Below are 24,416 nucleotides of genomic sequence, written 5' to 3' on the forward strand. Positions count from 1 at the left end.
GAATTTCAACCTCAAGTTGTTTCTGGAGGACATTCCACACGCACTGACGACCATTAACGTACCTCTTGCTCAAGATGAAAATGTGAGTCACTTGTTGTCCCTCCAATTTCATTCTATTAAAATAAGTACACTGCAGAGATATGGCATTGCCCGTTCTCTCGTGCTAACTCTCTCCCACCTGTTCTCTCATGCCACACCCCATCTTTCATGCCCTCCTACTTCTCGATGTTGCTTGGTATTGAGACCATCAACCGCAGCACCACAACAAGTGCCCGCCATGTCACCTGCATCTTTGTGCACTCCCAGCCACCTCCATTCACCACTTTCACAATGGTGCAAACACTTGCGGGTGGCGCTTTGGACCATATTTTCTTGCATGGACAGCTTATTTTCTCTCACTTCCAGGTGCGACATGCCCATCGAGGATTTGGAAGGCTAGGAAGCTCAATGGCCAGCAAAACATGCAAGGAAGCAAACATGCAGGAGGTAGATTGAGGAATTTTTGTGATGTATTAGACTAGTTACTCGACATGTAGACTACTTTGGATATGTAACTATAAGTACAAGTACTTCAACTATGTTTTTTTGCTAGCTATAAAAAAATTGGGTCTGGTTCATGTTCGAACCAAAAAAAAACCAAACCTGACCGCTGTGAACCGTCCGCAAAGGTTCAGTCCAAGGTTCATCGAGAAAGGTAGAACCAGACCAAGGTCCAGTTCTTGGTTCTCGTCAAACTACCTCTGAACCGGACCAAACTGGACCATGGCAGCACTAAACCTCAGTATCAGCCTCAGCTATAGCTGGCCATAAGTCAGAGCTATGGTAACACTACCCATACCCCTGCTGATCCCTACACACTATTATTTAAATTAGCCTACCCATGTACCCATTTTTAATCAAAGATTGGTCTTTTTGTGTAACACTGTCTGATATTGTTGGATCCCTCATCTAAAATAAAACACAATAGCAATAACTCTAAGATGAATAACTTCAAATTCTTTCTAATTCTCGTCTGTTTATCAGGGGGTAAAATAACTGAGCTAAACCTGCTAAAACTTGAATTTGGCTAATTTAGACATAATAATGGAGCGTTAGTGCTAATTAGTTCTAAAATCTTCTAATTAGCTTAGGAGGTTTTTCCTGATGAACTGCCATCATATCCCTCCAACCCACTTCTCTATGTCCAATTTTTCTGCTTCATTTCCAGTCCTGCTGAACATCCTGAACTCGCAATGTGGACTGTGGAGCATGCATACATGCAGGATCAAAATGGTGACCATCATACAGAGGGGGCTGTCATATGAGTGACAGATGTGATGCAGAAACCTGCAAGTTTTTCTTTTTGAATAACTTTGTGGACAAGGAGAGTCATCATACATTCAGTACCGAGTTTATATAGACAGTAGCTTGATCAGTATGTAGAAACATATATACATGATGTCATTGCAATGAAGCAAGCTTGTTGCTCCTACTTCTAACCCTCAATCGGTTCCGCATCTCCTGTTCCTCCCGTTTTCGGGTTAAACTCTAAATGCTGTGCAATCAAGGGCCATACTGGATGATACGTCACCCCCCATGTCGTGAAAATTGATAGTCCGAGCACATACCTTCCTCGAATCCAGGATGCCGTCCTATACGAATTTGTTGCCACACGCTGCGCATCGCGTCTGAAGAACGGATATCCCCCCAGTGCTCAAGGAAGAAACTGACTTGGACCTTGCGGACGTCCGAAAAGGTTGCAGAGAATGGAGAAAACACCTCGTATGGAATATTGTCGACAGTGAGCGACTTCTGAATGTGCTGTATCGTGTGTGTTAACACAAATCACATACGTACGAGAGTAGGAACTACCTGATATGCACGCTCTTTCAGATCAAGAAGGCCAAGTTCTTAGGTCAAGATTACAGTGAATAACGAAGACAATCAGGAAGGCGTATGATTGACTCACTGTCTGCTAATCGATAAGCAGCCTTCGCAGAACAAGGCGATGGTCGCCCTGGATGGTTTTGTTGCCACTTTCGGATCCACTCTCTCCTTGAAGTGGGAGTTTCTGTCGAGCTCCCTGCTTTTGGAATGTCGAGCAAATTAGACTGACTATCAGAGGGGGCTTGCGCTGTTGAAACTATTGTCGGCGGCTTCTTTCGAGCCGTTGAGTTAAACGACGAGGATATGGGGGCGAAGACAATGACATCAGTATAGATCTGTAATGCATAGGTCATAAATGTACCAAATATACCCTAAACCACGCTCACGTAGTAGAGAACAGCCCTGTAAGTTGCATACGCAACGTCCCGGATGAAGACACGCATTTTCTTGGGTCCCGCAATCTCCTTGCCTTTGGCAGGTGCTGTGGGTTTCATCCAATCGTGCGCATTCGTGTCAGGAGCTACGCTATTGCTCCTTGGGGATGACGGGTGGGATAACTTGGGTTGAACATTACGTGGCTGTCCGTCTTCTGGACCACTCGACATTTGTGCATCTGACTCTACGGAATGGGCATTTAGTTCGGTGTCGCCGGTACTTGCAACTGGGATCACGAAAGGTCCAGCCTCCTCTTCGATCTGCGACTCTACAGTGCCATCAAAACTTGGTTCATCGATTGTCTCTGTCGTAAATTCATCGTCTTCATCATCCGAATCATCATACTGACGACTAAGATAGGTGTCGTCTGAGGCGCCGTCGCCATCATCGACATCGTATTGGCCATGGTCTGAAGAAGCCTCGGAAAATCCTGAGCTGAACACTAAGGACAGTGCAATTGTAAGTATCATACAATATAGTGATCCAGTCGGCCTTACTAGTCTGAAAGTAATCTGCTCTTTGCAATATCTTCCTGTTGGCGTAGATACACCTAAAACCCTTCGACCTGCCTCGGCAAGGCAGTACGAACTCGACATCGGAGTATAGTGGGTCATCAAGCAGCGACCCTACGCGTTCCAGGAAATCCTTCGGTACAAGCTGAGCTGGTGCTGACGGTGGTTGTGTAGGTTCTGCCGGTGATGATGTGATAGTACAGATGATGAGGAAGGCGTCCTGTTCTTTGACGGCATTTGAATGATAGTATACATGATCTCGTCGCGCAAACTGAGCCCTGTCCAAAGATGTGGTAATATATCTCGTGAATAACGGGACTCGCGCACCATCCCCAATTGGCTGTCTGTATGAGCAAACTAAGCGTGAATCGAAAAGTTAACCGAACAGCATACCTTCGATGAAAATGAATGGTTGTGGGCTTCTTTGATATTGAATAATGCGGTCTTTCCGAGACTGCGTACGAAAAGAATCAGATGCAGACGAACCATAAACACGTTGGAGTCTGACCTTCGAAGCTCGAAATTGAATTTGTAGACGCCCTCTCGTACCCACCTATGCATTTGAGATTAGTGTGCGGGAGGGTGTATCCAAAGTAGGCCGAAGCCTCCCTGCGACGTACTTTCCGTCCACCGCATTGTCTTTTTCTTCGGCAGTGGGCTAGAGATACAGGCGTCAATAACGAGTTTGTGATACAAGGAAGGTTGGGGCGCACTTCACAAGACAAATATAAGCTCACGAACCCACCGCCCTCCGTGCCAGAGTTCGCATAGAAGAGAATCTGTATAGCGGTATTCGATGAAGCTAGCCGGGGAGGCAATACAGTGCGCATACCTGCCAGCGACCATGTCCGAATCTCACAGACTTGGTAACCTTTGACTTCGATTCGCCTTTGCTACAATTCTGGTCAGCGGTAGCTGGGAAGCATTGCGATGCGATTACCTCGATTCAAAGATATTCTTGAGACCACGAAGAGTCCATTCGAAGGTAACTGCCGTGCTTTCTTGGATATCTGTTTTTTCCATCACGACTCGGATGTTTAGTCCGAAGAATTAGTAGGAGGTGTGAGAATCAAGGCTTTTCATAGGGATGAGATATGTGGACGGTATTGGGATGGATGCTCTGTGCAATGTGGTAAACATGTGTGCGATGACTGACAAGTCCAAACAATGAGGTAGCCCCTGTCCGTCGCTAAATAGGTACAATATGTACACTAGACATGTGCGATCAAGCTGCGTAAAACCTAGTGCGACACAATTCGCTTTTAGTATATGTGGACATGTAACAATGTATCCAAGACTCCTCAAGCCGATTGAGCCAGGTCGGTGGTATTCGCCTTTCCTTCAATAGTCAATGCATCCATATCCTTAGTCATGAGCCTGAGAGTCTCCACAGGGTATGAATGATCAACAATGGTGAAAGAATGTCCCGCGCATGAATATAAGTGATCGAAAGTATCACCAGCGTCGGCGGGATCATGGTCCTGGCTCGGGTCATAACCGGGGATGATCCGTTTGATTGGGATGAGCTGCAATTTCACCTTCGGCGCAGACCCGCATGGAATGAAGGTACGAATCAAAAGCTTCTGCCCCGGTGTTTTGCTGTTCCGTGCCAGCTCCACCATAGTGTCCCACTTTTGTTGCATCAGTTGGTCGCACTTGCAGGTGTCTGGCACAGGGAGCGATTCCGTGCAACCAACACCGATGCGGAAAGGAATGCAGGTATAATCAATCTCAACAACTGCAGGCCCCGGAGCATGTATTGCTGCTGTCCTGGAGATTCGCTCGTTGTGACATGAGAGATCAGATGCAATGACGCGATCAAGAAAGCGGAGATCACGAGTAGAAATACGGGACATGACTCCTTCTGTAAGGAATAAATGAATGAAATTCGGTATCAGTTACAAATTTATGAAACACGTACTGGCACGGCGAGCTTGTATTCCGCGACAATATGTTTGATGGCCGCCTTGTTTCCAATCATAAATCTGGCATTCCCTACTGCAGTAATGCACGTGAAGGCAACCAGCACATCGCTTGAAGGTGCCTGCTGCCCCAGATTTATTGCACTGGACAACGATCACTACGAAGATCATAGAGGAATATGTGAGATGATACGCACCTTTGAACTTTGACAAGAGTCGACATGTGCCTCGTCGACATCATCAGTCTCTAACAACTTGAGTCGGGTCATCACTAGTGCCTCCAATGTGGACCAGTGTTTGTGCATTGAGCCATCCGGCTTTGGCCTGTCCACCGCCTTAACGGCGTTAAGGGCCTTGATGGACCGACCCATCACTTTAAGCACGGAACGAAAAATTGCATACTTGGGGAAAATGCTCGAGAGAAGAAGCCAGAGTGGTTCCCAGTCTTCGTCATTATTGTCCTTGAGGTGTTTTACCCACGGCTCGACCGCTAGCAACGAGGGCAGCAGGCCTGCCTCGAGGACCTCAGAGATCCAGGGTAGCCCATCCGTGTCTTCTATATATGCCCTTATATACCAACATGCGTACGAAATGGCCTTGGCCACTAAGTGACGTTGTTTGATGGAGTGGGGCCGCTGAGATACCATGGTAGCAATAACGCCTGCAGTTTTCTGCATGGAGTGTTGCATAAGTAACGGAATGCGGATCGTGTTGTTTACGGAAAGGGATGTCAGAAGGTGGATGTCCCAGATAATTAAGTCGTAATCGACGGGCTGCTGTGCGAGGTCGTGCTCCAGATGATCAAGAGCTGTTGCAGCGATCCTCGTTCCGTCATTATTGAACGGGCGCATGATTTCATGCCAATTCCAGGTCTCCGTCTCAGAAAATGTGCACATCCAGGAGTCTAGAATGGCTGGAGTGCGGATAATCGGAGGGGGACCAGGGATGTCATCGTCTTCCACGCAGGAGCTGAAATGACGATCTTTTGTTTCTAAATCCCACAGACTGAACAACAAAGACACGATTCCTGGGCTAGACAGGACGATAGGAAGCGAGTCCCCGAGGGTATCATGCCTGCAGATGCCTAAGAAGTCGACGATTGCTCGCTTAGCGAGAATACGCATGGTTCTATCAATGCTGTCTTTGAACACGTAGTCTGCCCCGAGGAAAAGCAGCCATTCGCGAATGATGGGCCAGCGGGAAGTCAGTGTGTTGAGCATTCTGGCAGTGTAGACAGAGCGGCCAAGCCAAAATGGCATGAACGATGCTAGGCCTCGAAAAGCCAATGCTTGTTGCATGGGCTCAGGGATGAGGCCACGCTTGACTTGTTGGAGATGAACTGAGTCTATGATGCCGTACAGCGCGACGGTGATTTGATACACATCGGGGAATGTGCAGTCGTCCCTCAGAGCAAAGAGAGTGGCTGAGGCGACAGAGTCAAAAGATCCTTGGCTCAAGCCGTCCAAAATATTCTAGATATCGGGAGAAATGGTTAATGGAATGTCTGACGATGGGTAGAAGTAGTACGGCAAACCTTGAGCTCGTTGGAAGACCGTGACATGACGAGATGGTCTGGTTAACAAAACTGGTTTTTCTGAGTGGCAACTCGGCTTATATATCATGGTGCCCCTCCACATGGTTAACAAAGAGAATTGGTCAATCACAACCTAGGTAGTGAACGTGCCGGACCATTGGCAATTTACCATATGGAACTCAAGCACAGCACAGCACTGTAGATCTGCAGATGGGGAGGAGACAGATGGGGACCTTCTGCAAGCGTCAACTACTTGCCGGATATATACGCATAAATTTTTGAGAGTCTAGGTTCCATAGGTCCTATACTTGTGCCACCACATCCGAGTTCGATACGATGCATGTTGGAGCCGTATCGCCGGTTCTTGCCGATTTTTACGTCTGACCATGTCGATTAAACTTTCATTGGAGCGTATTCGGCTCCTTGCACAACATCTTCCTTCATATTCACGGCCCACTGTTCATGTCGCCGGCACAAATGGCAAAGGAAGTGTCACCTGCATGCTATCATCCATCTTCCTTGCGTCGGGTCTTACTGTTGGTCGATTCAACAGCCCTCATCTAGTGTCCGTCCACGACTCCATTTTGATCAATGAACAGAGCATATCACTAGAACAATACAATCTTTCACGTGCAGCTGTCGAGAGCGCAGACCAAGCCCATGGCACAGAAGTTACCAGTTTTGAAAAGCTGACGCTTGTTGCACTGCAGGTCTTCGAGAAACTTGGGGTGGATGTTGTGGTCATTGAGGTGGGCATGGGTGGTCGTCTGGACGCGACCAATTACATACCAGACGAGTCCATACTCCTCTCTGCTCTCACGACAGTCGACCTTGATCATCAATTATTCCTTGGAAATACCGTCGAACTCATTGCCAAGGAGAAAGCCAGCATTGCGAGAAAAAACAAACCTTTTGTCTTAGGCATTCAGAAATACGCTGCTGTCGAGAATGTTGTGCGGTCTGTCGTTGAACAGACCGGCGCTCACTTCATAGCAACTCACTCTGCGCAGCGACGAGCGTGGGATGATACCATAGACGGTCCATTGCCGCCTACATTCTCGCTGGATGCAGAATCATTCAGGCCTCCCCCTCCTCAGCCTATTACATTCACCAGTTCGGCTTTCCCAAACAGCTTATCCGCACTTTTATATTTGAACGGAAGCCATCAAGTGGAGAACTTGAGTCTCGTATTAACTGTCATATCCACACTTATGACTCACCCATCGTGTGCATCGAGGATGCCAAGCGGTTTTAGCGAGCGTGTCTTGCAAAACATAAATACAGGCATTAGAAATGCCACTTGGCGAGGTCGCTTGTCATTCCATAGTCTCATGGTGTCCTCACCTTATCCACGGGCGATCACTGTCCTTGTCGATGGTGCACACAATCGTGCGTCATCAGAAACCCTCGCTTCGTATGTTTCCAACCTCGTTACGATGTTGGACGGAAATCCAAAAGTGCGGACATTACGATTAACTTATATCCTCGCCCTATCGCGTTCTCCCCCTAAAACGCCGAAGGATACCTTATCCCCGCTCTTCGACTCTCAAAGTAGCACACGGCTTTCGATACAGACGAAAGTTGCCGCGGTACGATTCACCTCGCCGGAAGGCATGCCTTGGGTAAACTCTGTGCCACCGTCTGTGATCGCCGCTACCGTGCGTGAGTCTGTATCAGGTATAGGGCTGTGGGTTGCATCCGACGAAGGTGATATTCAGGGGCAACTTGAGAGTGCGTTGGAATGGGTGACGACGGAGGGAACGGAGGAAGAAGATGGGGTACAAGAGCTGGTGATTGTCGCGGGGAGTCTATACCTCGTGGCGGATTTCTATCGTCTTCTTGCGAAACAAGAGGTGAACCCCAGTTGACAAGGGGGAACTAGTCGGACCGAAATTAGTACAATTGTTTCGAATATCATTGTTTTTCTGGTTCAATGATTGGAAGTGTCTACAGAGATCTTGTCATAAATGGGGCTGTGGCACCACGTGGGGTCTTTTGTTGTGAGGGAGTCCCGGCCCGGACGGGTGAAGCTTTGAATGATTGAATGATCAACGTGTATACACACCTCAAACAGCACTTGGTCTGAAATGTGCATGAAATGTGCAACTCATGCTTACCGATATGAGCATATCTGATCAACGATCAACGTTCGCTCTGAGGCCCCTCTAAATATTCTAGCTATAACAAGACAGGTTACGGCTGCCACTTCTACCCACCTCTACCTCGTGGGGCTGTTCGCAAGTACGATGCTACTAGGAAGGTGAAATTGTTATCTGCTGTGACGCTGTGATTGGCCGTTCTGATCATCCACTGACAGCTGTCAATCAAACACTGGTAGCAGCCACTAGTAACCCAAGTATCCTCGAGGTGCGAAACACGGGTCTGAAAATCAAGGGACTCCGCCACTTGTCAAGTGCACTTATCGACATGTTCATGGGCGCTGGGTCGAAGTCTCCACTCCCTTGGGGGTGATGGAAGTGATCAATTCTGGTGGGTGAAACGGTGGATGCTGCTAATTTGTCGATAAACAGCTTGTATGGCGCATGATTCCATTGTTACGACACAGGCCCATCAAGATAAGGTGGATTTGAATTGATGTTCTGGAGTCATAATGTACGTTCAGACATAAGATCTGGCTCTGGCCATGGAATGGAGGACTTGCATCGAAAACAGGGACTATATGCCATCTTAGTCACTGAATCGTCAATTCACAGGCTAGATGGTTTCTGAGAATCCATACGTACCTGCTCTTGTCGAGAGCTACCGCCCGTATGTAGGATGAGAACCTTATGGTGTGGCGGCCAATGCGCAATGCGTTTGTCGCAGGCTATTATTGTGTCACCTTGTCAACAGGGCGGATCGCCATAATATCGATGAATCCCCCATTGGCAGATTACCTACCCAGTAATGGTAAGAAACATTGATCGAGTTGTTTCATTGCGAACCATTATGAGTGGTAGAGTAATACGAGCCTGCGTTCGAGGAGCAACACTATATAAATTAATGTCGCCGTCGATTTGGAAGCAAGTTCATATTAGATGAAAACGTTAACCAACTGATGTGACTGTGTGATATGTGAGGAGTAGTCCCACGACACTTTAGTTCAAGTGGTTACCAGTCGAGCTGGATCATCAGTACGCCTTCTTTCATCTCTTTTCTCTCTTCCCTTTTTTTCAGAGCTCGCGCGCTGCCAGCTTAGCCAGTCTCCATCAAGAGAGGCGTCCATTCGCTTTTTCGTATTTATTTTTCTAGTCAGCCGCCTCACATCGCATATTCGAATCAAGTAATCACTGAATGTCCGGTGTAGAGCCATCCAGAAGACCCCCTCTTGCTGGCAAACCACCATTTGCAACAGACGATCCAGACGAACTTTTCGACCAACCATCGCTTTCTAAGCGCCGTGTCCGTAAGCCAGCAGAACCTAATCCCAACGACCGCACTTCTGCCTATAACATGTACGTTCACACGCTTCGGTTTTTCAACTTGAGAAGAGTAGGCAGATAAACTGACTTACTCTGCAGGTACGATCAATATCTTGACGGTGAAGATTCCTCCAACCGTCAGTCTGGTTTCGGTGCAGTCGGCCTCGGTTTCATGACTGGGGACTTGAGTGACGATGAGGACGAGGAAGTCCTTATGCATAAGCCTCCTATGGTAACCGAGTCTAAGCATGGTGCTATGAACGCATCCCCGATACCCCTCGCTGCTCCACGTCCCGGTTATCCAGCACCCATCTCAGCACTCAATATACCATCTCCCGCTGCAACACCCGAAATGAGACAAACTGTCCAACACCCCCCCGTGCACCAGCCTCCACAGCCCATGCCAAATGCACTGCAAGTCAACCGCCCCCCAGCTGACATAAATATTCAACCACCACGTATGCCTGTCCCAATCTACGAGACTCCTTCCCCTCGTCCATCAGTTCCAAACACTCCGCATCCTCTCCAGCCTCCAATGACCCCAATCACTCCCGTCTTTGCTCGTCCCGCCAAGTTGCCCGCCCCAAGAAATATACAGTATGCAGGCGACACAATCATTCGTGGAGGCTCAGAGGACAACTTGGTGCCGAGACGTGGCCAGAAGGGAGATGACTTCTGGAGGAGGTTTAGCATCGTTGCGAAGGACGAGAAGAAGACGAGTTCTTGGTTGATAAAGACACAGAATGGGTCTTCAAAGTTGTCACGCTGGGTTTGGTTCATTGGGATAATGTTTCTAGTTGTATGTGCCTTCTTTATCTCTCCTGCCTCCTAACTCATCTATTGTTGTAGCTCATTGCTGCTGGTATCGGAATCGGCTGGTACATCTCTCATAAGTCAACATCGAATACGGTTCCAAAGGCTATCGGAGGCAGCGCCAATGAAACCATGAATCCCACCAGTACTCGTGCATCGATCGGGGTTTCTTCATCTTCATCATTGCACGTGTCGCCTACAAACACGGTTGCACGCCGTAACGAGGCCGAGCCCACACCTACTATCCGCGAGGCAGTGCAGGAGTTCTTGGAGGAGGTTGGCCAAGCTCCAGCGGCAAAATTAAACGTGCCTGCCGGACGGAGCTGGAAACATCGGCGCCGTGTCGAGATCCAGTTCTAAGCTGCGTCTCTCGCACTTCATTACATTCCAGGAACTCTCCATGATTTAGGGTTCATGCTCGGATCTTCATCTCGACAGTCTTTGCTTCTGGTTACTTACAAGCCTTAACCCGTGCTCCATTGTGAGGGTGCATCCGTAGGCGTGAGCGCCTGTTCGTTCGTTTAATCAATCTCATCACGGTACCAGCGTGATTCGGACCTGTACTTATCAGGTATCGCAGCTCGGTCTCGATCGCATTTTTAAAAACTCAAATATACATTCTTCACGTTCATCCAACGACTTTTTCTATTCAATCCACCTTTCATAACCTTTGATACCAGATAGATACATTGGCACATGACGATTGCTCGAGTACGAGAATCGAGGTTACCAGCCTGTATCATTCAGCCATGCTTGGGACTTCGGAAATAAATTTATTATACAATGGTTGTTTGTGTGTATTCTGATGCCCAGCATTGACATTATTATAGGGCACCCGCGTCAATGGGACTCAGTATGCAGGATGTAAAGAGTATGCTTCAAAAATAATCAAATTCGTAAGTAGCTTCCTTGTCACTGAGGCTGCTGAGAGGCCCTTCAACCACGCAACCTCTTCAATGGTCGATCCTCCTTGGACTTGAGCATGGATTGTGAAACCTTCATATCCTCGAGGATGTCCACCTCCACATCCGAATCGTTATCAGCTTGCCCGAGCTCTTCGCTCTCGCGTTTACGTTTCGCGTCCTCTTCCTTCGCCGCCCTTGAAGCCTTCCACTCTTTGGAAAGGATTTGAATCCGTTCAATGAGATCTTTCCGAGAGTGCTGTACCACATGCTCGTTCCAGTCGAGTTTGCGCTGTTCAGCAGGATATATTTTCTTACTCTTCAGAACACAGCCAATGTCAGAGTCAAAAAGCGAGAACTAGGCAAGATACGCACTTGATGGATGAGATTAAAGTAGTGAACAGGATTTGAAAGGAAGGTTTTAGCGAAATGTAGTAGGTAGACGCCGCAGTCGGCAAAATTGGGCTGGGATGGGACCTGTAATGGAGCGTTGAAAAGGGTCCTTTTTTGAAAAATGGGACTCCACACCTGCGCAAGCTTGACTTCAGCCAGTCTCACCTCGTCCAATTGTTGCTTGTCTTTTGCTTCAGCCTTTAGCCAATATCGCAATACCTTCTGTGCTTGAGGATGCCGTGAACCTAGGGAATCCAGCGTGAAGATCCAAGTACTGCAACGCATTATAAGCCGGTTACTAAAATGCAGATGCCGTAGGCTTACGTAAGAGGATCATTGGAAGTGGCGAGACTGGGTTGGACGTCCAACATAGCGTCTACTTCCCTTTCGTGCTTCTCGTCCTCATTACGTTCATCCTCCTCTTCGGAGTCCGGCACAACAACTGGCTCAACAGCCTTCTGCTTCCCCTTTGTCCTGGTAGAGGCTCCATAGAAGTGAGCCGCAGGGATACCCATACGAGATGGAGGTTTCGATGACGGAACGCTTAGTGGCTCAGAAACATGTGTTGAAGTTGACGCATTGGAAGATGGAAGATTATCCTTTGGCCCGGTCCCCTCTGGGATCGTGTCGATGTCGATAACAGTGACGTCAACATCCATCGGTTCCAGACATGGAGAAGACGTCGATAAGTGTAAGTCTACATGTGCTTCGACAGATATCGATCTCCCTGAGGCCTTGCCAACAGAGGCAGACCTGCCTTGTGTAGATATAGAATTGGATGGTGAAACCCTGAGTAGTTTCGGAGGAAGGTGGCTAGATATTGAACATGACTGTGTGAATTCCACAGGTGAGATGTCATCCATGTCTTCATCTTGCGTAATACTTGGCGTGGACGCGCAAGTAGCGTGCAGTGAGGCCGATTCAGCGTCTGGCTCTGATCGTGTTCCTAGTGCTGGTAGGTCCTGGGGTGGTACAGCCTCAGGCTCAGTTGCAGGAATTACGTCTGGCTCGGCAGCAGTCTTTCGCCGCAGCTTTGCTCGTTGTGAAAGAGAAGGTTCTTTCTGAGGAAGGGGTGGGAGAAGAGTGTACTCGGGTTCATAGATAATGGCAAGGTACCAGTGAAGACTTTTAGAACGGTGTCAGGAAGGGTCGACCCCGTTAAGGACATACTCACTTCTCGTTAATCGGGACAATTATGTATTTCTTTGAGAATATATTAACCCTGGACGTCCATTTCTTCACGCTTTGGTATCCTTCATCCAAGCTTCAGGCAAGGTGTGTAATTTCGGAACTTTACAATGAAACCGATGAAACTTGCCTTTTCTTGTTGTTGAGCTTCTTATAGAAGAACGAACTGAAGACGTGAATTTGTTCCGCAAGATCCGGATTTTGCTCCTTAAGATCAGCGAGCCAAAGCCTGCATATATATTAGCATCACGCTCAATAAATGGCAGGTGACCGTACTTTAAGCCAAACTCTATCAATGTATCATTGAGGAACTCGTGCGGTCTGAGCCTGTTCAAATCGCTGCCCATGACATTCAATGCGCCAGGACCAGATGGGGGATATACGAGAATTCTAGTAAAACAAATAAGAAATGAAACAAAGTACTAATGATAAAAGAGTCGCACAGTTCTTCAGGATCTGCTATGGGAGGTGATTCTGACGGAGTTTGGGGTACTGCAGCAGCAGAGCGCCGCGATGAACGGCGCCGCGATGTACCGGCCTCGGCGTTTGCTGATTTACTATGAAGATTGTGGGGTCACCGACTAAATTTGAAGCAGTCACAAAGTAACCTACATATCAGGTGCCAGGCACGATCCAGAATTGATTGTGGAGCTAAACACATCTGGCACAGAGGATGCATTCTTGATGGTGGAGGCCATCGGCTCGTAGCGAGAATTAGACGAACGACGACTTTGCTGTTGAAACATCTCTGCAGACTGCTGGACTTGCCCCCATAGTGCGCCCGTTGGTCTGTTTTCAATCAGGCAAGTTCTCCTTAGGTGGTCAATGGCTTCGTACCTCGCAGTGCTTTGTGCAGATGCTGCTTTAGCCAGGCGAAAGCGTAGGTTCTGATATATCGTTTGCGTCCATCCTTTGGCTTCGTCCGTACTAAACCAGAACGTCAGGCTCCCGCGTCCGCGACTCAGTCCTGGGCGCAGCGGTTCAGCGCATAGCACACCCATCATAATGGTACACGCACCAGGTTCAAACTCATCCATTGCATTTCCGTTTTCACAGATTTCGCAGTCTTTCGCCGTCTGTAGCTGTATGACTACGTTGTCTTTCAAGGATTTCTCTTCGTCAACTGTGACCTAATCAATATTAGCACAAGTGCCACATAATTTATGTTGGGGACGTACTGTTACGCTTTCAAACACATTGGTTTGTTGAAACCAGAAAGATGGAGACTGTCCAGGTACAGCCACATTGAGACGTCTGGTCTTTGGATCATACTCAAAGACAGGGGGCTCGGAACCATTTTCGGCACTGAAGATTTTGAAACCGATTGCCCATGCTTGCAAAGGGAGCTTCAGGGGAGGGTCCTTTGTGCGAGGAAGTTCCTTAGATGTGAATTGCGTGGATGACGTCGTAATATGATCAAGCTGTGATCGAGACGTTGGGACAGACTGATTGAAGGTGTGAGTCATTACAAAGAAAACACAATGATGTTGAACCTTAGTTGTTTTTTTCGGTTTCATTTGCTTCACAACTCCAGCGCCGCCACTGAGTGCATTCTGTATCCGTAAATCCACGAGTGGAAATTTATGTTCGAATACTTTTCGAGTATCGCGGACAATAAATTCCGGTATGGGCGTAACTATTGCAGCTCGCTGTGATTGAGGTTTCGGAGGAAGCGAAGGCTGGCTGTTGCCTGCCTCTGACGAAAATTCTTCAATATCATCAGCTTCATCAGACACAACCGTAGTGCAGGGTCGTGTGGTCGGAGAGGAATCCTTTCCTTTGCCCTTCCTGGAGTCAGCATATTGTGGGTCACCTGGAAAGGTCTGGAAAGGATGAAGATTCATGGGGTCTGGTGAAGATGATAAAGGATGAGGACGAGGTACAGGTACACCAAGATCTTCTCCATCTGAAATTACTTGAGCCTCTCGACCAAAGGGATGCCTGTGGTGCGCAGGCGTACTTTTCATTCCATGAGGTCGGTCGATGATTTGTACCTCGGGATCTGATTGCCCTGTATGTCTTATGGAAGCGCGGGTGTTGTTCGTGGAACTCGAATTGGTGATCCGTTTAGCAAGGGTACTGGAGGGTGTGTGATCAAGTTTGGAGTGCTTGGATTCTTGTGGCAATGATGGTCGTGCGGGGGTATCAAGAAGCGTTCGACGCGCATTCGGATTTGTTCGGAGACTGTTGCCGTTGGAGATTTGATCGTAGGGGCTCGCTGCTGGCCCGAGGCGTGTGTTACGCTACATGACAGTGAGAGGATTACCACCAAAGTTGGATCTGATGGGTATCAGCTAACTCACTGTATTTGATGGGGCGGTTATTGGAGTAGGTGAATTTTTCCATGTACCTCTTCTACATAGCTTCATTCAGAATGATCTAGCGAAGTTAAGAATCAGACGTACGAATTACTTAGACCAGATGCATCTCGGTAGTGGGACGGCCCTGCAGTGCCATGCAAACTGTTGGCCTTTTGTCTTTGAGAAGCTGAAAACTCCATTTGCGCCCCTTACAGCGCAGCGGATAGCACTTCGTCGCGTGCCGGGGAGAACAAGAAGACGACTAGCTCGCGGTGGCTGCAAGACCCTTCGCTTACCCAGATTGAGCTCAATGTTCGATTGTTCACTTGCTCGTGTAGTCCTAGTTAGGCAATTTACTCAGACCTTGACACACGAAGCAAACACGGAGGAACCTGGAGGGAATCCTTTTTATTTTGGCTCATCGCGAGTGCCTACTTACCTGCCACACTAATCCTTCTGTTTCTACTTGAACGATATACCTACTAAGCAGAACAAAATATACGCCTTTACTTAGAACTAGATGACTTTCCGCACTCAAGTCATGCTTTCGTAAAAGTGTCGATGAGAAATTTCTCCCGTAGAAATTTTGACACGTTTTTAATGGAGGAACTCGGTAACCAAATCCCAGTGGGCACCTGATAATATTTTGTAGGTGGATTGCGGATTGCTAAATTCTCTTCTGCTACCTAGCGGTAGTCTCCCGTAGGCAGACCAATAAAAGGAAAACAGTTACAACTGGTCCCGTCTACGAAGATCCGGTGGTAACCTCGCAGCAGCCACCAGCCCAATAATGTCGTGAATATGCATAGGTCCGAACGTCCGAGTCAAGGTCCTGCGGCGGTGTCCCGTAATTTCCGATATCTGGCAGTACGGATTAGACCTCAGGCCCTGAGTACAAGCCCGAGACTGGGAAGCACTAGCGTGGCTAGAGCCAGTGCGTGTTACACTCTACGGTTTCTGGAGATCACCCGTGAGATCATTCAGAACTTATCATAAGAATGAAAAGTCTGCAAACTCGAAATCAGAAAGATCTAGTCAAGTGACCATACAGGTAACTTAGACCCTTCTCCGAGTCATAGGTGCTTTTCTCTTGAATCAGACACCGGCAACGTTTATGGCTGCAAGAGAGATGAAAGAGACATCATTCAGTCATAATTAAGAGGGAACGAAGTCGAGGTACTTACGGAGTATGCCTCTACTACAAATGATTAACTTTAACAGCTTCCAGATATCAATAGGCCACATTGTGTCCCAGAAAAGTAGGCATCATCGACGAGCTCCAGGTACATAATCATTGATCCGACTGAGCTTGTGATCATTTCCAAAGAGCCTAGAAAGTCTGTGAGAGGATGCATCTAGATACTGAGATACTGAGGACTCGGCAAGGGTAAGCTAGGATTGGCGATGGTTGACTTGACGGTTTTGAAAAACTTCGTCTGTGACGTATGCTTCGTCCGGGCTGGATACTTTTATAAGTGTCTGGTGTCTCCTGGGAATAATAAGCTATCAGTCAATCAAACCTTCATATATTTGAATTGCGTGACTCACCATCGGGCCCAACTAGATCCTAAGATTGACGTACGAGGTATGCAAGTCCCATCTCGTAGTAAGAACGTATTCGAGGCGATGGATTTGATGGCCCTGGTGTTCTTGATGAAACACTGTAACCGAAAAGTTGAAGATTGCCCATGCAGACAAAGCGTTTGCAGTCTGGATTGCATTGAAAAAAATCTTAGATCGTGCCTTCGTATCATCTTCCAGTCAGAAGATATGAGCCAACTGGCTCTCACACACCCCATTAGTATTACCTCTCTCAATAGGGTTGGAGTCCTTCACGAAATTCTTGACAAAATAGTCTACGTCGTAGTGGTTGGTAATGAGACAACGATGGCCGTTGCGGATGAGGCCTGAGGGCCTGATTGAAATAAGATTCAAAATCGATGACAACATGCGGCGCACCCGCTTGTGTGCGTTGGTCACTTGGACTTTTGCAAATGCAGCCTATTAAGGAGCCTATCAATGCCTCGTCGGATAACGGCCTGAAAGGTTGAGCCGAAGGTGAAGGGGTTCGAGTCCATTCGACCTTTCTGTGATCTGACTGCAATTTTGGAACGTCAGGTCACGCACGATGTGTCTCCCACCGGCTGTAACAGGGCACTCACAAAAAACTGAAATGAAAGCTGGCGAGATCGAGGGGCCCACAGTCACTGTCAGAGCCATTGATATGCTTAGACAACTAATGACACTTGATGCATGAATCATCCTGCATCCCATAAATATAGCGGACATGAGCGGTGGCGGCGTGGACTCAAGCAAGTGAGCCTGAGGTCGATGCTAATTGACAGTATGTGTCATTAAGTATGAGGTTGTGTGAAGCTGCTGAAGCACGCCAGGGAGATTTGGATTAGAGCGGAGTAATTATGCAAAAGCAACTAAGCCACTTAGTAGTACTGCTGGGATTAGTAATGGAGTCCATGCTTGGTTTCAATCGTACACATATCAAGCAAATTATACAGGAGGGAGCATTAAAGAGGGATGGTAAGACCGAGAGTGACGAGAGACCTGCTCGAGTTTACCGTCTCGCTCAAGTATGTATGTAGAATACATATACGAAGGCTGAAGCGCTGAAGCTTGAAGATGAAGGAGTCGAATTAGGTTGAGTTGGTTTCATTATTTGTTCTTATTGATAGCGTGGCAACCTTCCAATTGCAACGCGTCGCGGCGCGCTTCACGTACGGTGGCACACATAGTACTGTCTTCCATATTACCTTCAGCAGTAATGGCAAAACGCAAAGTCGCTGTTGATGACGATGACGACGAGGCTCTAAATGCTTTGTCTCAACAATCCAAGCGTGCCAGAACTTTTGATAGCGATGATGAGGTCGTTGTTGACCGGTCGCGACACCGTGATAGGAAGCCTGGCAATGGCAATGGTAAGGCGCGTCAGGAGGATAGCGACGACGAAGAAGACGAAGAAGATTTAACCCAGGAGGAGCACAACGAGGAAGAGGAACAACGCTTCGAAGAACTCAATGGCGAGGCCATTCGCCAGCGCCTCGAGCAGAAGCGCAATACCTTTGGTGTTAGTAGAATGCCGGCTACCTCTGCATATGGCTCAAGCTGATTTATGTGCCGTAGGGTATTGCAGAGCATGGAATAATTGAGTCCATTGAGATGCACCATTTCATGTGCCACAAACGACTTACTTTCACGTTTGGACCTCAGATCAATTTCATTATCGGTGAGTGTCACTTCAAGTGTGTTAAGCAGATGCTGAAATAGCTCTATAGGTCACAATGGAAGTGAGTACTATATCTTCAATAGCTGACAACTCTTGTGTTTCGTTTCATTGACTTGACCTGTCAGGTGGAAAGAGTGCCGTCCTGTCTGCGATCACCATTGCACTTGGAGGAAAAGCAAACTCGACAGGACGCGGCAGCGGCCTGAAATCTTTTATTCGTGAAGGCCAACAGTAAGATTGACACACTCACCGAGGTTTGTGTTACTGACCTTGAGATATCACACAAGGATTTCAGAAATCACCATTTCGCTCAAGAACCAGGGCGAAGAAGCATATAAACCCAAAGAATATGGAAAGAGCATTGTCATCACGCGTAAATTTACTAAGGATGGATCTTCTTCATGGAAAATCAAGAGTAAGGACGGCAAGGTTGTATCCACAAAGAGAGACGAGCTTTCAGCCATCTGTGATCACATGAACATACAAGTTGATAATCCCATGAATGTCCTCAGTCAAGGTGAGTACTACGTGCATGTATGCGTCTTCGATTCCATGTTAAAGTTTACGTAGATGCTGCTAGGCAATTTCTAAGTGCTTCCCATCCCTCCGATAAATACAAGGTTGGTTTGCTTCCACATTCTAGTGTACTTCGTTCACATATATGCATCGCAGTTCTTCCTGCGAGGCACCCAACTATCGCAGCTTTCTGAGGAATATGACGCTTGCCTTGATAATATCAACCAGACCAAGAAGGTGTTACACCAGAAAAAGCAAGTTCTCCCTGACCTACGCGCTGCATTCAAAGAGGCCAGCGTGCGCTTTGAAGAAGCAAGCAAGGCAAGAGAGCAGCGCTGCAAGGTTGATGAGCTCAAGAAGGAGCTTGCCTGGGCTCACGTTGCAGCGAAGCAAGCGGTAAGAACAGATCTCCTCAATATCCCCTTTGATCCGCATGACATGGTTGATTGTATATATCGTGAATAACGGACTGATGCAGCTATAATTTCTAGGAAATGGAGGCAAAGCTTGAGGAAGTTGCGAAGGCGGAACGCCGCTTGCCCAAGATCGAGGCTGAGATGAAGACAGCCGAGGTGTGCTCCTAGAAAGTCATGGGCACCGATATTCATATGCTCACATATTCTCGTTAGTCCCAATTCCAGCTTGCCTCCGATGCTGTAGAACAATTCGATAAAGAGTATTCCGCACTTGGTGATATTGATCACCTCACCAAGCAGCGCGACGATCTACAGGAGAAAATGCGCAGCAACCGAGTGAAGATAGGAAACTTCAAGGTCTATATACCTATTCTTCTGCTTTACTTCTTGTCTGACATGATTGTCTTTTCATAGAATGACGAGAAACAAATGAACACATCTCTTAACTCTCTCAATGATGCCATTAAGAACTACACGAGAAATATCGCTGAAGAAGAGCATCGTCTCGCTGCAGACACACAAGTAAAACGAGACGAGCTTAACCGAAAACTAGAGTCCGCCAGAACGGATGTCACGAACGCCGATCAAGCGCACAAGGACTTCCTTGAAGCCAAGCGTCAAAAAATGGCTGATCAGGAAAGCATCAAGCACAGGGGGCTCGCCGCCGAAGCCAAGAAGAACAGCGCACAGGAGCGTGTTGTTGCGGCCCAGAGTATGATCTCTCAGTGCAAGGAGAAAGGACGGAATGCACTTGCTCCGTACGGCCGAGACATCAAAGGTGTCCTCGACCAGATTGCGAAGACGAGATGGCATGGGGACGTGCCTGTTGGTCCGCTTGGGATACATGTCAAACTGAAGGACATGGCGTGGGCAGATTTGATGAGAATTCAGCTCGGAGGCCTGATGAGTGCGTTTGCAGTCACTGATGCCAGGGACAGACCACAACTCAAGAAGTTACTTGACCAGACGAAGAAGTGTGTTAGTCAATCCTCGTGTTACCTCGTCAGGCTGACCATGATACAGCTTTCATATTAATATTATCATATCCGAGCGTGACATGTTTGACTTCAGCGCAGGGGAGCCACCCGATCACATTCCCACTGTTCTTCGTGTCCTGGAGGCAAGTCTGTACTGTTTTCATTACTACATATCTAACGCTGCTATCCAGATCACAGACCCTTACGTCCTCCGCCTGTTAATCAACCAAGCAAATATTGAGCGTACGGTCGTTGCGCCCAAGCGTCTCGATGCTGACAACATCCTGAAACGCATGAATGGAGGAGGCGTCGCGTGGGCAGCTGATTACATGCGTGTCCATCGATATGCTGAGGGAGGCGGTCAGTCGATCAAATTGCAAAGGCTTCCTCCAAATGACCCCCGCAACATGATGTTCACATCGAGTGACTCTGCCTCTGTGCTTAGGTTCGTCTATATTGTACGATCTCACAATCATGCTGAATCATTTTGCAGCACTTGGCAAGAGAACTTGCAGAATGCAGAAGGTGAATGTAAGGCTGCACAAGACGAGGCTGGTCAGCTCAGACAGCAGTTTCAAGCCCTGGCACGCGAAATCAATGGGATGAATGTTAGTCTCACCCATTCCTCTCCGTTATACCATTCCTGAACACGCATGGTTTGCTAGGCACAAGAACGCTCTTTATTCGAAACTCACCGTGCTGCTAAACAAGAGCTTGCTTCGCTTCAAGAGGAGGCAAAAGAAGAGATGCCGGCTGATATCATGGGATTGCAGAGCGCGAAAGATGTATGTTTACGTGAATTTCATCTATCTCGGCTGACAATCCTCTCCGTACAGGAAGCCGAAGCGGAAAAGGCCTCGATCATGCAACAATTCGAGGATGCTGTCGGTAGGAGAACCGCTATCGATCAAGAACAGGCTACTTTACTTGTGGAGTTGAACAAAATCAAAGGCCAGATTCATAACTTTGAAGAAGCACGTCAGGGAGTTCAGGTAATTGTTACTTCCACGTCCTGTCTGCTGTCGCCTAACGCCGGAATATAGAAAAAGATCGAGGACGCTGCTACGAGTCGTCTTGAAGCCCAAAGCAACAAAAATCACTACACAAAGAAGCTCGAGGACGAAACTAAAAAGGTTGAAGCTATTGATGTCATTGCGAAACAGCTACAGGAGGAGTTCATAGTCAGTATTTCAGCATTCATAACAGAGCTTGAGCGCTAACTTTCTATCAGAACTGGACCTCGAGTGCTGAGGAGTACTGCGAACGGGTTGAAAATCCCCGCAAAGTCGATATAGTGGAGCGCACTCTTGAATCCGTTCAGAAAGCACTCAAAGAACGAGAGCGCAGGCATGGCGCAACGGTCGAGGAAATGACGATTGAGGTGAACAATGCGAAAGCTGTCCTAGACAGCGTAGAAAAGGAACTCAGAAGTCTCGCTGCGCTGAATAATGTAAGGCTGGCTCGCGCTAATGGATTAATTCACTGACACTATTCTTTAGGCTCTGAAGAGGTCACTTGTTATTCGCTTAAACCGCTGGCAAGAATTCCGGCGTCACATTGCTTTACGATGCAAGGTTGTATTCCAGTACCATCTTTCCAATCGTGGGTACTTTGGAAAGATTCTGTTTGACCATGCCAACCAAACGCTCCAGCTGAAGGTATGTCTCTTTGTATACGAATGACCTACGGCTTACGTTCTGTAATCAGGTTCAAACCGATGATCAGATGGCTACGCAAGGGAGGGACAAAGATCCCCGGTCACTGAGTGGCGGGGAGAAATCATTCTCGACGATCTGTTTATTACTCTCACTTTGGGATGCGATCGGCTGCCCTCTTCGCTGCCTAGGTCAGTGCACACATGGAGATACACTCCTCTTTCTGACCGTCTTTAGATGAGTTCGACGTTTTCATGGATGCTGTCAATCGCCGCATCAGTATGAAGATGATGATCGACACCGCCAATGCTTCGGACAAGAAACAGTATATCCTGATCACGCCCCAAGATATGGGCAACATCCACGTCGGCCAGACAGTCCGTGTCCATCGGATGAGCGATCCTGAGCGTGGGCAGGGAATTCTGGCATTTACTTAACCCTGTTGGCTCGTGTTTTATCTGTTCTCGACAGGTCGTAGATGTATTCAGATGATACATTATTCCTCACCATTTTTGGTCGTGCTTTTCGAGTACTACACTAACGCTCCAGCACCTAAATATTATGATAAGACGCAGTGGTAGTGCCAGTGCTAATATATACGAGCAGCCATTGTTTGGCTGTCACTCATTTAGCCTTGCGATGGAGCGCTGAGCAGTGACTATCCCATGTTGTCCTCTGGGCATCAAGCGCTAAGCATTGATCCCGCGGAACCAATTCGTGTCTACCCCACGTGCACCTGAGCGTCTCCTTTTCAATCTCAGCTGCTCATATCACGTACATTCGCTCGATATTTGCACCGTGATCACTCACTCCCGCCCATTCAGGTACTCAGGCCTCAGGCCTCAGGTCCAAGTAGTGCTCATAATCTTATTCCGAGTCAGACACAGGTTCCGGCCCTTCTGCTGACGAAACACAACGCCGCCGGCTCCGAGCGCAGTTGGGCATAGTCCTGTGTCTGTACTACAAGCCGTTCAACTTCGTAGCCCACAGCATCCATAGAAACGGTAACCTATAAATGATTCTCCCAATAGATCTCACTTCGAACCAAACATAACGATGAACTTATTTGCCATCCCCTCTCCATCCAGTCTCTGGACAACTGTACGTCCGGGTGGCGCATTTAACGTTGCTTGTAACTTATGAGATCCGATTGACGCCGGGGCATTTTTGGGCCCGCCACGATTGCGGCAGACACGGCGGCATCAAAATAGCTACGTCCAATTTGGTGACGTAGTCCAAGCACTGCAACTCGATACCAAACGGCGGTCTGAGTGAACTGACCTGTCGTCGACGAGAGATGTAACAATATATCGCATTTATGAAGACTGCAGATGTTCCTCCCAAGTTCAGTGCGCTTCTTTAATCTTAGAGGCCCAGAACGCTGGCGGCTGTGCGATAACGGGAATCATTTAAAAGAAGCAACACCGACAATTCATTTGATTGGGCTACTAATTGTATGCCGGGAGTAGCAATTGGCAGTCCACCCATAGCGTACACCGTATTCACATTCTGACATGTTGCACCCACACTTTAAAGCCACTCGCCAAACAAAATTACCAGGGCTTGGGTATAAATCTGGGTCATCGGCGAACTTAAACCCCGCACTCCTCCGACCTTGCTCAGTCAATCCCGGTGAGCACAATCCAGCGCCGTTCCAACTGCAACTTACCAAATCCCGCAGCCATATTGTAATATGCCTGTCCCAGTCATGTACTATAATGTCGAAGTCGTCCAATTCTGGCAAGGGCAGAAAGAACCCCTACAGCCCTACCCACTTCACTGGGTGATTTACATCCCAACCGCTCCCGGTATCGGGAACACATACCACATACTAGGAAACATGGATACCTACACCATAGATTTCAGACGCAACCAACCATACCCAAACCCAGATGCATGGCGCGGAAGCTTCGCCGTTGGAAAAGTAGCTGCGCATCAGCTAACATTGATGGAGCGACACCTGGCAAGCATTCCTATCGCGCGTCACGACCCCAGATGGAACTGCCAAAGCTGGGTGTGGGAGGGTCTCAGGCATCTTCGACACCAAGGTTTCAATATTAGCTGGGAGATCAGGCTTTCAGATCTTCAAACGCAGATGTACTGCTTGCTGGAGGATTGGGAATACGGTCGAATTTGAAGAGGGCGGGGATCTGGGGTGAGAGGGGTTTGTGGATGGTTGATCAAAATGTTTGATGTCGTTGCTCGGAGTGGCAACGCTCACCATAAAGTTAAGATTTCAGCATCTGCATTCTACGTCTGTATTAACACCGGCATCATAGACATCGCGAGTGAACTTTATTGTCTTGATCGAAAGAGAGAGTATC

At 47.9% G+C, this 24,416-nt stretch overlaps 7 protein-coding genes across 7 annotated transcripts; 4 read left to right on the top strand and 3 right to left on the bottom strand.

The window, feature by feature from the left end:
* Window positions 1-1,310: 1,310 nt before the first annotated feature.
* On the bottom strand, window positions 1,311-3,836 carry HD556DRAFT_1480161 (uncharacterized protein; the record flags this gene model as incomplete). Its single annotated transcript, XM_041308619.1, has 13 exons — window positions 1,311-1,554; window positions 1,608-1,800; window positions 1,852-1,889; window positions 1,949-2,201; window positions 2,253-2,743; window positions 2,799-3,091; window positions 3,141-3,157; window positions 3,207-3,267; window positions 3,322-3,366; window positions 3,434-3,471; window positions 3,527-3,592; window positions 3,646-3,706; window positions 3,754-3,836. The coding sequence occupies 13 exons, from the start codon at window positions 3,834-3,836 to the stop codon at window positions 1,475-1,477; spliced, it is 1,719 nt and encodes a 572-aa protein (XP_041159468.1). The 3' UTR covers window positions 1,311-1,474.
* Window positions 3,837-4,114: 278 nt separating this feature from the next.
* HD556DRAFT_1444012 (uncharacterized protein) lies at window positions 4,115-5,994 on the bottom strand (the record flags this gene model as incomplete). Its single annotated transcript, XM_041306716.1, has 3 exons — window positions 4,115-4,677; window positions 4,735-4,879; window positions 4,933-5,994. 3 exons carry the CDS (start codon window positions 5,992-5,994, stop codon window positions 4,115-4,117), a joined length of 1,770 nt encoding a protein of 589 aa, XP_041159469.1.
* A 377-nt stretch (window positions 5,995-6,371) lies between these two features.
* Window positions 6,372-8,168, top strand: HD556DRAFT_529171 (Mur ligase). Its single transcript, XM_041310879.1, has one exon. The coding sequence runs from the start codon at window positions 6,656-6,658 to the stop codon at window positions 8,135-8,137; it is 1,482 nt and encodes a 493-aa protein (XP_041159470.1). The 5' UTR covers window positions 6,372-6,655; the 3' UTR covers window positions 8,138-8,168.
* A 1,395-nt stretch (window positions 8,169-9,563) lies between these two features.
* HD556DRAFT_1308967 (uncharacterized protein) lies at window positions 9,564-10,864 on the top strand (the record flags this gene model as incomplete). The annotated part of the gene is made up of 3 exons (XM_041300215.1): window positions 9,564-9,724; window positions 9,791-10,490; window positions 10,541-10,864. The coding sequence occupies 3 exons, from the start codon at window positions 9,564-9,566 to the stop codon at window positions 10,862-10,864; spliced, it is 1,185 nt and encodes a 394-aa protein (XP_041159471.1).
* Window positions 10,865-11,293: 429 nt separating this feature from the next.
* Window positions 11,294-15,581, bottom strand: HD556DRAFT_1376770 (uncharacterized protein). Its single transcript, XM_041303111.1, has 15 exons — window positions 15,393-15,581; window positions 15,291-15,342; window positions 14,948-15,230; window positions 14,481-14,893; window positions 14,166-14,432; window positions 14,006-14,117; window positions 13,825-13,954; window positions 13,600-13,776; window positions 13,431-13,544; window positions 13,264-13,377; window positions 13,118-13,216; window positions 12,974-13,063; window positions 12,124-12,924; window positions 11,782-12,073; window positions 11,294-11,725 (listed from the first exon to the last, which is right to left on the bottom strand). Exons 1-15 carry the CDS (start codon window positions 15,485-15,487, stop codon window positions 11,441-11,443), a joined length of 3,324 nt encoding a protein of 1,107 aa, XP_041159472.1. The 5' UTR covers window positions 15,488-15,581; the 3' UTR covers window positions 11,294-11,440.
* Window positions 15,582-17,984: 2,403 nt separating this feature from the next.
* HD556DRAFT_1376781 (P-loop containing nucleoside triphosphate hydrolase protein) lies at window positions 17,985-22,845 on the top strand. Its single transcript, XM_041303112.1, has 20 exons — window positions 17,985-18,369; window positions 18,426-18,528; window positions 18,578-18,589; window positions 18,654-18,759; window positions 18,816-19,045; window positions 19,099-19,148; window positions 19,201-19,440; window positions 19,536-19,616; window positions 19,674-19,817; window positions 19,875-20,434; window positions 20,484-20,580; window positions 20,629-20,882; window positions 20,931-21,045; window positions 21,103-21,222; window positions 21,274-21,429; window positions 21,481-21,618; window positions 21,669-21,887; window positions 21,937-22,095; window positions 22,145-22,283; window positions 22,330-22,845. Exons 1-20 carry the CDS (start codon window positions 18,067-18,069, stop codon window positions 22,527-22,529), a joined length of 3,426 nt encoding a protein of 1,141 aa, XP_041159473.1. The 5' UTR covers window positions 17,985-18,066; the 3' UTR covers window positions 22,530-22,845.
* Window positions 22,846-23,800: 955 nt separating this feature from the next.
* On the top strand, window positions 23,801-24,229 carry HD556DRAFT_1238509 (uncharacterized protein; the record flags this gene model as incomplete). The annotated part of the gene is made up of 1 exon (XM_041297978.1): window positions 23,801-24,229. The coding sequence occupies one exon, from the start codon at window positions 23,801-23,803 to the stop codon at window positions 24,227-24,229; it is 429 nt and encodes a 142-aa protein (XP_041159474.1).
* Between the last annotated feature and the right edge of the window lie 187 nt (window positions 24,230-24,416).

The sequence above is a fragment of the Suillus plorans genome, assembly GCF_016647745.1.
Source record: "Suillus plorans strain S12 chromosome Unknown HD556scaffold_33, whole genome shotgun sequence".
Classification (NCBI taxonomy): Eukaryota; Fungi; Basidiomycota; class Agaricomycetes; order Boletales; family Suillaceae; genus Suillus; species Suillus plorans.

Bases quoted from the DNA above. Each gene is read 5' to 3' on its own strand.
- HD556DRAFT_529171 (XM_041310879.1), top strand. From the start codon at position 6,656: ATGTCGATTAAACTTTCATTGGAGCGTATTCGGCTCCTTGCACAACAT.
- HD556DRAFT_1376770 (XM_041303111.1), bottom strand. From the start codon at position 15,487: ATGGAGTTTTCAGCTTCTCAAAGACAAAAGGCCAACAGTTTGCATGGC. The intron at 14,433-14,480 runs GTTCAACATCAT...ACCTTCAATCAG, and splicing joins AACCGAAAAAAACAACTAAG to TCTGTCCCAACGTCTCGATC. The intron at 13,777-13,824 runs GTACGAAGCCAT...GATTGAAAACAG, and splicing joins TCTGCACAAAGCACTGCGAG to ACCAACGGGCGCACTATGGG.
- HD556DRAFT_1376781 (XM_041303112.1), top strand. From the start codon at position 18,067: ATGGCAAAACGCAAAGTCGCTGTTGATGACGATGACGACGAGGCTCTA. The intron at 21,888-21,936 runs GTAAGGCTGGCT...ACTATTCTTTAG, and splicing joins GTCTCGCTGCGCTGAATAAT to GCTCTGAAGAGGTCACTTGT. The intron at 22,096-22,144 runs GTATGTCTCTTT...TTCTGTAATCAG, and splicing joins ACCAAACGCTCCAGCTGAAG to GTTCAAACCGATGATCAGAT.